The following is a 12,612-nucleotide window of genomic DNA, read 5'->3' as shown; positions in this document are numbered from 1 at the left end:
CAGCGACAGATGTTGGGGTCTGGTACCCGAAAAGACGTTTGATCTTTGCCCAGACTTGGGAAGGTGCCATGTGGCACCCAATGATGGAGACATATCTCTCCCAACACTCCTTCTTCCACTTTTTGATAAGGTAGTGAGCATGGGTATGGAGCCGTTTAAAGGCTATGAGATGCTCCAGGTAAGGGTGCCGCTTATGCCGCTGTAGAGCTCGCCGACGCTCCTTAAATGCTTCAGCAACTTCCGGCGACCACCAAGGGACTGCCTTACACCTCAGGCACCCTAAAGAGCCGGGGATCGCGGTTTCTGCCGCAGAAATAATTGTGCTAGTCACCTGCTCAACCATCACATCACATCGATGTTACCGTGTGGGGGACGTGTGGGGGAGATTCACCGGTGACAGCAGAGGTGAAAGTTCCCCAATCCGCTTTGTTCAAAGTCCATCTGGTCAGGCATCCGTATGCCTGACGCTGGGGCAGTGACAGGAAGATGGGGAAGTGGTCACTATCACACAGGTCGTCATGTGCTCTCCAGTGGATAGATGGGAGAAGTCCTAGGCTGCAAATTGATAAATCAATGGTCGAGTAACTACCCTGAGCCACACTGAAATGTTTGGTGGCCTTAGTATTTAAGAGGCAGTGGTCGAATTGTGACAGTACAGTTTTGATATATCTTTCTCAGCCAGTAAGTATGGTACCACTCCACAAGGGGTTATGGGCGTTAAAATCTCCCAGAAGTAGGAAAGGTTTAGGGAGTTGATCAATCAGTGCAGCTAATACATTCAGGGGTACTGCACCACCTGGAGGAAGATATACATTGCAGACAGTTATTTCCTGCGTCATCTTTATTCTGACAGCCACACACAGCTTCAAGAGGGGGTTTGAAGGGGCAAATGTTCATTAAAGACCGAGTTAATGACGTAAACGCAAACTCCACTTGACACTCGATTATAGTCGCTACAGTCCGTCAATATCCCTTATAGCAGTGGACGGTAGGGGTCTGCATTGCTGGGAACCAGCTTTCCTGGAGAGCAATGCAGATAGCAGGTGTAGAGCTTAACAGTTGCCGTAGCTCAGCCAGGCGGTGGATAAAACTGCCACAGTTCCACTGGAGGATGACTTTGTGAGGCTGTGAAGGCATGGAACATTCAATGAGGCAGTTTACGCCTCAGAGTCACCTGCTGCCACCGATTTATTACCTGAGCAGTTTATATCCATTGTGTCTGAGGGTCTGGCGAGATCCAGGTCCTCAGCGGACGACAAAATCTCCATCCCATCCTCAGCCGCAGAGCTTGTAGGTAGCAGTGGTGTGGGTGCCACCACAATTTCCTTGGCCTTATGGTTTTCTTTTTGGATTTATCTGGCTGCTCCTTGGGTTTCCCTGGCTGGGAGGATTTCACTGGATCAGTCTCCCGGACTGAGGATGAGCATGAATCCCTACGACCAGCTGCTTTTTGGTTCTTCAGCCACTGGCGGGTGTAGTCTTTCACACTATAAGAAACCTGGGAAGGGAGTGACCCAAGGGACCCCTTCCTAGAGAGAGAAGCCAAAGAAGCCTTACACTTCTCTGGCTTAGAAGTGGGGATGGACGTCCCCGATGGTTGGGGTGGGGGGGGTGGGGGGGAGTGCGGTTGTTGCTCCCAAGGTAGGTGGTGCAGGAGCAACAGGAAGGGAAATGCCCTCACCATCAAGGGTTGGCAGAGCTGATGGTGCCATAACTATTGTAGCAGCAGTGTATGATGATGTCACACGCACAGGGCACAGGCGTTCAAATTTTCTCTTAGCCTCAGTGTAGGTCAGTATGTCCAGGGTCTTGTAGTCCATGATTTTCCTTTCTTTCTGGAGAATCCCACAGTCAGGCGAGCAAGGCGAATGGTGCTCTCCACAGCTGACACAGATGGGAGGCGGGGCACATGGAGTATTAGGATGTGATGGGCGTCCGCAATCTCGGCATGTGGCACTGGGAATACAGTGGAAAGACACGTGGCCGAACTTCCAGCACTTAAAGCACCACATCGGGGAGGGATATAGGGCTTTACATCACACCGGTAAACCATCACCTTGACCTTCTCAGGCAATGTATCACTCTTAAAGGGCAATATGAAGGCACCGGTGGCAACTTGATTATCCTTCGGACCCCGGTAGACACGCTGGACACAATGTACACCTTGCTGCTCTAAATTGGCACGCAGCTCATCATTGGAGTACAAAAGAAGGTCGCTGTGAAATATGATACCCTGGACAATATTTAAGCTCTTATGGGGCATGATGGTTTCAGAAACATCTCCCAGCTTGTCCCAAGCGAGTAACTTCCATTGCTGGACAGAGGATGCTGTTTTGATCAAGACTGATCCAGATCTCATTTTGGGCAAGCCCTCCACCTCCCCGAACTTATCCTCTAAATGCTCAACAATAAACTGAGGCTTCATTGTTATGAAAGATTCCCCATCAGCTCTCGAACATACAAGGTACTGGGGTGAGTAATATCCACTGGCATCCTTAGCCTGATGTTCCTCCCATGGTGTGGCCAGGGAGGGGAACGATTTGGGGTCACACTTCTGTGCCTTGAATTGAGCTTGCGATCACTTGGAGACTGCTGGTGTTTGACCACCAGCAAGATCTGATGGACTACACTTCATCCTTCATGACGTGTCATCTGCCCTGATGCCACACGCACCGACCAGGGGCCCTCCCTACAGGTGATACCCATCTGCAGCAAAGGCCACTTGGCAAGATGGCAATTGCTGAAAGTCTTGATGCCCCAGGGGGAGGAGCATCTACCCCTTGGCATATATGGGGAGTTAATGGCGCAGGCATCAGCAGAGCGATCCCTGTGTGGTCGGGGGCTACAGCCAATAGGGAACATGGCAGCTCCACCACAACAGACTGGCTACCGTGCTGGATATTAGGTGCAAAGAAGTCCATGGTCATCGTCAACACAGAAATCGACACTGGATAGTTCATGGTGGAAAACACACCCAGGGAGGTGTCCTCGCCCAAGAGATGGAGAATGGGCAGGACTGCAATGCAATGACGAGAAAGTAGCCTAAAGATCTCAATGCACAATGGACACGATGCGCCTTGTAAGGGGCCCTTCCCCAATTGGCTCGATCTTCGGGAAAATTTTGAGGAATGGAGGTCAAACCCTACAGGGGACCATCACATGAAGGCCGAAACGTGTGAAACTCCTTTTAGTCACCTCGTATGACAAGCAGGAATACCTTGGGCCTATTCTAACCCCCAGACCCGCAGGGTCGCACTCAAAGGCCAAGATGAAGGCACCAGTAGCAACCCTACTGTCCTTTGGTCTCCTTAGTACACAACCCTGTTGCTCCAAGTTGGCACATAGTGACAGTCACCGGTATGTCATCTAGCTTGTTACAAGCAAGCAGTACTTGGCATTGGACATGGGATGCTGTTTTGATCGAAATTGCCCACTCTTCATTTTAGAGATGGTTACAACTTTCCCAAACTTGTCCTCTATAGTTTCTACAAAGAATAAAGGCATTGTGGACAAGAAGGAATCGCCCATCAGTCCTTGTGCAAATTAAGTATGGGGGGAGTATCTCTCTACTTGCCGTTTACCCCTACATTCCTCCCACGGTGTAGTCAGGGAATGGAACATTCAAGGGTCATATTTCTCTGCATTAAAAATGGACTGTCTTTTCTTAGAGACTGCTGGGGTCATATGGCCACCAGCAGAAGTGGGTGCCATCCACCCTGACAAACAGCTACCTGGACAGTAATCTGTACCTTAATGTTCCTGTGCCACAGTCACAACAGACACATTCTGCTTGGCATACATGGTGAGTTTTCAGCTCAGGCACCAACAGTGTGATCCTTGAGTGGTTGGGGCTACCATTGTTCAAGTACTTCATGCCATCCGCCCCCCCCCCCCCCCAACGGAATGGATACCAGGCTGGGTTTTGGCTATATTATGTTATTAAAGGGAAGGATATAAATGTGAAAAAGCACAAAGATGGAGAATACACTGCACAATTCAATTGAAAATTGGTGGCAGGTCAAACCCAACAATGCAGACCATGTGTTTAGTTAATGAAAATTTTTAGTAAATGCCGGATGTGGAAACTCTAATCCCAATCATAAACCAGGTCCAAACAGGGTCTGCACCTAGAAAACCATCCGAGGGAGAGGCAAAGGGGGAAGGGATAGTGGTAGTGTAAGGTTGTAGTAAGGAAAGGAAATAATGCTGCAAAGGATGGGGGCCCATGGTAGCCAAGCACATACACAAGAATTGTGAGCCCCATGTGGGTTTATGTATGTATGTTGTGTAGGTGACTGACAAGTGCTCGCTTAGTGGAATGTTGTGTTAGAATTCAGTGACAACAATATAAAAAGTAAAGATTGCTGTTCACCACAGAGTAGGAAGCAAGTCACAGAGACAATGAAAAGCAAAAAGTTCTCCTCCAGCAGCAGGAACACACACACACACACACACACACACACACACACACACACACACACACACACACACCACTCCTACTGTCTACAGCAGCTCAGGCCTAAGTTCATGCTGCACCATCATCTGAGGTGAGCAGCTATCTGGTGACATAAGGAGATAGCATGGGGTGGAACAGGTGACAAGTAGTGTGGTGAGGGTGGGGAAGATGTATTGCGCCAGGAGTGAGCAGGGATAATGTATTGCTGTGGGAGTGAGGAGGGATGATGTGGGGGAAGGGTTGGGCTGCTTGGTGCACAGTCTGGAGGCTGTGCTGGGGAGTGAGGGAAGAGGGGAGGGGAGGGGAGGGGAGAAGGGGGAAAGACAAGTAGGTGTGTTGGTGGAATAGAAGACATGGGTAATGCTGGAGTGGGAGCAGGGAAGGAGGTGGAGGACAGGGACCAGTGATGGTCGAGACCAGAGGGATTACAAGAATGAAAGATATGTTGTAGGGAGTGTTCCCACCTGTGCAGTTTAGAAGCGCTGGTGTTGGTAGGAAGGATCCAGATGGCACAGGCTGTAAAGAAGTCATTTAAGTGAAGTACACTGTGTTTGGCAGCATGTTTAGTTGTTGGATGACCTAGCTGCGCCCGCATCTCGTGGTCGTGCGGTAGCGTTCTCGCTTCCCACGCACGGGTTCCCGGGTTCGATTCCCGGCGGGGTCAGGGATTTTCTCTGCCTCGTGATGGCTGGGTGTTGTGTGCTGTCCTTAGGTTAGTTAGGTTTAAGTAGTTCTAAGTTCTAGGGGACTTATGACCACAGCAGTTGAGTCCCATAGTGCTCAGAGCCATTTGAACCATTTGAACCTAGCTGCCTCTTGGCCATTGTCTGGCTGTGGCTATGCACATAGACAGCTTTTTAGTTGTCATACCCAAGTATAGAGAACAGTGGTTGCAGCTCAGTTTGTAGATCAAATGGCTGCTTTCACAGGTAGCCATGCATCTGTTGTGATAGAAGAAGCCTGTGGCAGGACTAGAATACGTGGTACTGAAAGATGTAGGGTACAGATTTTGCATCTAGGTCTATTGCAGCGATAGTGCCGTGAGACAAGGTGTTGGGAGCAAAGGTGCAGTAAGGATGGACAAGGATACTGTATAGCTTCGGTGGGTGTCACAATACTACTATGAGAGTGATGGTGAGGATAGTGTATGGGATATTCCTTATTCAGAGCATGACAAGAGGTTGTTGAAACCCTGGCAGATATCATGATTGAGTTGCCCCAGTCCTGGCTGATACTAAGTCACGAGAGGCATGCTCCTCTGTGGCTGGACTGTAGGCATGTGGGAGGTGGCGGATGGCTGGAGAGAGAAGGCACAGGAACTATGCCTCTGAACAAGGTTGGGAGGATAATTTTGATCTGCGGAGGCCTCAGTGAGATCTTTGGCAGATTTGGAGGGAGGTGCCCATCACTACATATACAATGGTCATGGGATGCTAGGCTGTATGGAAGGGACTTCTTGGTACCAAATGGGTGGCAGCTGTTGAGGTCAAGGTATTGTTGGTGGTTAGTAGGTTTGATGTGGCTGGAGGTACTGATGCAGCCATCCTTGAGGTGAAGGTCAACATCAAAGAAGGTGGGTTGTTGGGTTGATGAGGACCAGATGAAGTGAATGGGGGAGGTGATATTGAGGTTCTAGAAGAATGTGGATAGATTGTCCTCACTCTCAGTCCAGATCACGAAGATGTCATTAATGAACCTGAACCAGGTGACAGTGTAGGGAGTTTTAGTTGGTTATGAAGGATTTTCCTACTCTGCAATATCAGATTCCTGTAAATCATCTCCTGGACTGAAATTATTGCCCTCCAGGCATCAACCACAGTGCCACCTCAAAAAACTCTCCAACTTGGACAGCTCCTATTGCTGCCTTGGACTACCACTATCCACCACCTCTACAAGAGCCTCCATCAAACCTCTTCCACACCCCTCATATCTGACAAACCATGCCTTACAGACCTAATACACTTACCACACCCTCAGGAACTCACTCCCACCATCACACAGAATCCGGAACCTAAACAGTCCCACAGAAGTGTCAGTCTTTTCTAAAGGCCTTACCTTCTCTCCCACTTCCAAATTGAATCATGCTGGACTTTTTAAAGACCTGTCTTCTCCTCCAGGTCCCTACATTTGAAACACTTTGCCACCAACCCTACCATCAGACTCAATCCAAAACCAATACTGAACACTACCTTACTCAGTTAATTCATTCATCTAACTGTGATCCACCAGACTGCCCCCAAATCACTCCATGTTAACTTTATACAATTTCCTGACCTCAAACCTTGCCTGCCTATCAACTCATAAATCCCTCAACATGGCAACAAACCTTACATTCAGAGAAAGAACTGCACTCCACCACCTAAAAACTGATCTCACACTTATAATATTACCGGCCAACAATGGTTCCACCACTGGGTTATGAACTGTAAGGATTATCTGATGAAGGGTTTCCAACAGCAGCCAAATACATCCAACTACAAACCCTGCCACCATGACCCCATTCCTCTAATCCAGCAGGATCTCCAGTCCCTCCTCAAATCCTCAGGTCCATCCCAGAACTTCTCGTCCATGTTTCTCTCTCCCCGCTTACCACACCACTCCCAACACTCATACGTGCTTCTTAAAGTCCACAAATCCAATCATCCAGGGCACCCAATTAAGTCCAATTGCTGTTTCCCCACGAAGGTAATCTCTGCTCTTGTGGGCCAATGCCTACAGCCTATTGCCTGTAACCAACCCTCCCATATCAAAAACACCAATCATTCCACAGTTCCTGTTCCTTTACCAACCAGCACCAGACTTGTCGCTGTTGTTGCCATCTCCCTCTATACTAACATCCCCAATATCCATGCCCTTGCCGCTACTGAGCACCATCTTTCCCATGCCCAACTGACTCCAAACCTACAACCTCCTTGCTGGTCACCATGACCAACTATCTCCTCACCCACAATGGCCTCACTTTGAAGGCATCACCCACAAACAGATCCATGTTACAGCAATGGGCATCTGCAAAGCACCATTCTATACCAACATATTCACAGCCCATCTACACAAATCAATTCTAATCACCCAGAATCTCAAACCCATCATGTGGTTCAGATATTTTGATATCTTCATAATCTAGACCAAGGATGAGGACACCCTATTAATATTCCTCCAGAACCCTCCCCATTCACTTCACTTCACTTGGTACTCAGTCCAATAACTCATCTTCCTTGATGTTGGCTTCTACCTCAAGAATGGCAATGTAAGTACCTTTGTGATTACGTAGGCTTTCCCAGCGTAATAAGTCTTGAAAGTCTCTTCGGGTTTGCTGCCGGATCCTAAAATCAACTTGACTCGATATTTCGGCGATCCAACTGTTCGCCATCTTCAGGAAAATGCTGCCTCTGCTGATGAGTCCCGCTGAGAACTGACGCCAGGCTGCAAATCGATGTCATATATAGGCTACCATTCAGTACACGGCTCATGCACTGCCCATCACAGTTGCTGCCCTCAGAGGAGTACTGCTGGCAACGAAATATCGCACTCAGGGCCGCACTGAAGAAAGTTCAATTTTGATGCGAGATGTAAGTACCCTTGTCCACATCAAAAATCTCCCCAAGTCAACAGCTGTCACCCATTCTACACCAAGAAATCCCTTTCATACAACTTACCCACATCTGTGGCAGTTACATCTGTAATGACAAGCACTCCCCCCTCCAAATGTGGGATTAAAGCCTTCAAAAGACCCAACGTTGACCAGAAACAGATCTCCCATGCCTCGTCTCTCCAGTCACCCACATCCCCCATATGCCCACTGTCCAGCCACAGAGCAGCACTCCTCACTTGACTCAGTACAAGCCGGAACAGGAGCACCTGATTCACAATATCTGCCAAGGCTTTAATTACCTCTCACGAAGCACAGAAATGAGGAATATCCTCTCCACTGTCCTTCCCACCTCTCCCACAATGGTATTCCAAAGCTGCACAATATCCTTACTCTATCCCTGCTCCCAGCCCTTCATCTCATGGCTCATATCCCTGCCATAGACCTAAATGCAAGACCTGTCCCATATGTCCTCTCACAAGTATATTCGTATCTCCAGTACAGGCCTACCTGTTAAAGCAGGCATCTGATCTACAAACTATGCTGCAAGCACTGTGATGTTTTCTATGTGGGCATGACAACTAACAAGCTGTCTGTCCACATGAACGACCATCATCAAACTGTGACCAAGAGAGAGCTGGACTACCCAGTTGCTAAACATACTGCAGTACATGATGTCCTTCACTTCAATCACTGCTTCACCACCTGCTCTATCTGAATCCTCCCTACCAACACCAGCTTTTGTGAAATGTGTAGGTGGGTACTCTCCCTATAACATATCTTTCATAATTGGAATGCCCCCAGCCTCAACCTTCAAGAGTCCCTGTCTACCGCCTGTTTTCCTGTTCCCACAACAGCACTTGTTTTCCACCAACACATCTACTAGCCTGTTCCCTTCACTACATCTCTTCTCTCCATGTCCCCCTTGCTCAGTACAGCCTCCTGACTGCACCTAACAGCCATATCCTGTGCCCATAACATACCTCCTCACTTCCATACCAATACATCTTCCCCCACCCTTACTCTGCTATCCTTCCAACTACCAGCCCCATTCCTCCTCCTTACCTCCAACACTCCCCACAGATGCTGCTCACATCATCTGCATGTCCAGGCTTTCGTTGGGTCCAAGCAGCCCTAGACTGCAGCGCTCTCTCTCTCTCTCTCTCTCTCTCTCTCTCTGTCTGTCTGTCTGTGTGTGTGTGTGTGTGTGTGTGTGTGTGTGTGTTTCTGCTTCTGATGAATGCCTTTTTGTCTGAAAGCTAGAAGTTCAGCAGTCTTTTCCCTGTGTATGTTTGAGACTCAATGCCATCTCTGTGTGGTTAGTAGAAATGTATCCTTTTCATATTGTCAGGATGTTGTTGTTTTGTTTTTGTAGTTACATGCAATGGGAAGATTAAACTGTGCTCTATCTACTTTCCCATCCCCCTCCCCTTTCTGTCCCTTTTCAGTTTTTAATTGCACTATTCGTTTATCTTTCTCTGAGTATTTTTCATTGTTTTTTTTCTAATCTACTCCAAAGTAACCTCCTCACCTCTCTGAAATGGGAAGTAACAGTTGCAAAAGATACAAACAGTTTCTTCATTTGTGTTGACGAAGATCTATCTGTAGTACTAGATTAAAACACACACACACACACACACACACACACACACACACACACACACAGAGAGAGAGAGAGAGAGAGAGAGAGAGAGAGAGAGAGAGAGATTAACTTGCAGATCAGGTTCTCAAACCAATTATCCATTGCCTGTTGCCAGGAGAGAGAGAGCAACTGAATCAAATGGTGAGAGACTGCCATAACATGAGGGAGACATTAGCAGTATCTCTATGCATTGTGTGTGTCCTTGCATTGAATACACTGCACAGTGCTACATGTGTAGAGTACTTAGTGCTGTTACACACAGTTCATGTTCAGAATTCATGTTCCTTAAAGTTGTCACCTCTGGTAGGCTACCAAATATTTGCATTTTAAACAGACTGCACATCATTCAGAGTAAAATGAAACAGTCACTCCAAACATATAATTCAAACAGAGAGAAGGATAACTTAATTCACTTGAATCAGTAATTTATTCTGAGAACTATGCAATACAGACATTTTCTGCAGACAAATCCAAGGTATGTAACAACATAATAAATAGCAAAACAGGTGGTATCTTGGAATTTCTTAGAAATAAATCACAAACAAGCTTGAATACACAACTTCAGATATGCTCAGTAGTATTATTTAAATGAAACAGTAAGAGAAGTCAGTAATCAACATGCTGACAATGATTTCAGATCTATTTAAGCACCGAAAGAGTTGCCAACAATGATCCCAGTATGTTTCAACGCAATAATGCTGAAAATGTCAACTACCCTTTGCCTTATTTCACTTTATCCAAAATAATATACCAAGTGATACCATATAACAGTCCAGAATAGAATAAGTTGTCAGCTTGTACAGGGAAATAACAATGCAGTTTTTTCTCTAAAATAAATTTTAAAATGTCTTCCAACAATGTTCTTAGCAACTACTGTAGTTTGTAATTTATTTGTAAACTGTTACATATTCCTTGAGGAAATTACACATGTAAGAAATTACAATTGGAATTGAGGAAGGACAAGAAATGGATGCTTCAACAGAAGCATTCAATTACAAATGGCTGAACCAAGCAAACTAAAATAACAAATATTCAGAGGAAATAAAAATGTAAAAATCTGTCACAAAATAAAGATTCAAAATACTATGTGCAATAAAACAATACGAAAAGACAGGAATACACTAGTATGCTAAACATCATGAATTACATTTTAACCTCACAGTCCAAATAAAAAAAGTCATATTTACAGCCATGTTATACAATACTATACTAGTTCAATCTCCTGGTATTTCAAAACTATATGTATTATCACAAACAATAAATACACTTATTTGATTTTTCTCAGCTACAGTCTGTCAAATCAGAGTGACATGTTGAGAAGGTTTTAAAACCTGGTTTGGTAATGCATCCAATGCACATAAATTTATGAAACTGTACTCCATCAATCGTTCTATCACATACAAAAAAATCCTGTCATTTTCAGACTTTCTTACGAAATGTGTAAATGATAGTATTACATTAAAATAAAATTCACTTAAAATAATCTGAACAGACATTTATAACATATATATAATAGAATTTAAACAGCAGAGGTTATACTGACAGGGAGAAGCTGATGAGAACTGAAGAGTGTAAAAATTCACATCTGCTCAAGCCTGGCCGCTTCTGCAAAAGGCTTCATTTCACTCCTTCTGGGAATGTGAACTTACAGAAGACGAATCTTCACATAGGACCTTCAATGAGACTCACTTTCATAGTACAATAGTACACACTACGAGCAAATGCCAGTAGCGCTACTATGAATGCACCTGAAACACACAAAATATGGTCTGAATTCTAAAAAGTGGCATGAAAGTTCTACAACATTATTAGTTTTAAACACACTCAAGGAATAAGTGAACCATAAATCAGATTTTATATCTGGATATCTTATAACCTTGACTGACTTTGTCTAAAATCTGAGAGATCAGAAAGTCGGAGCTATGCAAATAACTGCAAGGGAAGATCTGTCTAAGCAGATGGCAAGATGTCTCGTCTGTATCCAGATTAGACAGTGAATGCATGGACTGGCGACAAACCACTGTTTCGGCTTCCACTGTCATGACAACACAAACACCTCAGACTACAATGAGCATGTGAATACTGTAGTCACCATGCTGAATGGCAAAGTCCAACATTTTTTAATATTATGGCTTGCAGCCAACAAATATTTCTTGAAGGACATTATTTTCATTAACACCACATGGCCACACCAACGTTTTACTTAACAACAACTTGATATAGAACAGCGTAATCCCATCACTGACAATCAGACAAACATATTTAGGATGCGAATCAGAGTCTTGCATTGCCGTTAACGACCCTGTAGAATTGACTTTCTCAATAATATCACTTAATATCTTAATAATATCAAGTTACAGTTGCACTTACATTATTACAATTAAGAATTACAATTCATGTACAAATTAACTCTTACATTCAGCTATAATTTTAAACATTAAGTCAATGTTCTCCATATCATAGAGCTCTTTCACATTGTATAATGGGGTTTCTGTCATCCAGTCACAGAATTTTGTATTGAATTTTTTAAATGGCGGGGATCGAGCAGAGGCAGCTTGTTAAAAATTCTGAGGGCATTTACTTTATGGGAGTTTGCTGTTACAGCTAGCCTGTGCCTTGGAATGTCAATGTTTGCCTTATTTCTGGTGTCATAGGTTTGTGTATTGTTTCCCTTAAAACATTCCTTAATGCTGTTCTTGACAAAGAGCACTGACTCATTAATGCACAGGTTCACAACTGTTATTAGCTTAAGCCTGCTCTTTAGGACCCACCTTGCTTAATATGCAGGCAACTTTTTTTGGACTTCTTTTAAATGTTGCTGGTACGAGGAGAATCTCTGAGAAGGCCATATGAGACGTGTCACTGGAAGAGTGCAAAATATGCCATATGGAGATAATTATTACTGAGCATATCTCTCAGTATCCA

At 45.1% G+C, this 12,612-nt stretch overlaps 1 protein-coding gene across 2 annotated transcripts in view; it reads right to left on the bottom strand.

The window, feature by feature from the left end:
* Positions 1–10,116: 10,116 nt before the first annotated feature.
* The window catches only part of LOC126251957 (type 1 phosphatidylinositol 4,5-bisphosphate 4-phosphatase), a 51,677-nt gene continuing 49,181 nt past the window's right edge, over positions 10,117–12,612 (bottom strand). Inside the window, exon 7 of one of the 2 annotated variants that reach the window (XM_049952720.1) lies at positions 10,117–11,435. In XM_049952720.1, the coding sequence (XP_049808677.1) occupies positions 11,350–11,435 (86 nt within the window). In that variant the 3' untranslated portion in view covers positions 10,117–11,349. The remainder of the gene's footprint in view (positions 11,436–12,612) is intronic. The other variant, XM_049952719.1, reaches the window with a different exon arrangement.

This window comes from Schistocerca nitens, chromosome 4, assembly GCF_023898315.1.
Source record: "Schistocerca nitens isolate TAMUIC-IGC-003100 chromosome 4, iqSchNite1.1, whole genome shotgun sequence".
Taxonomy (NCBI): Eukaryota; Metazoa; Arthropoda; class Insecta; order Orthoptera; family Acrididae; genus Schistocerca; species Schistocerca nitens.
Note: the sequence above shows the minus strand (reverse complement) of the source record. Positions and strands in the feature narration are given on the sequence as shown.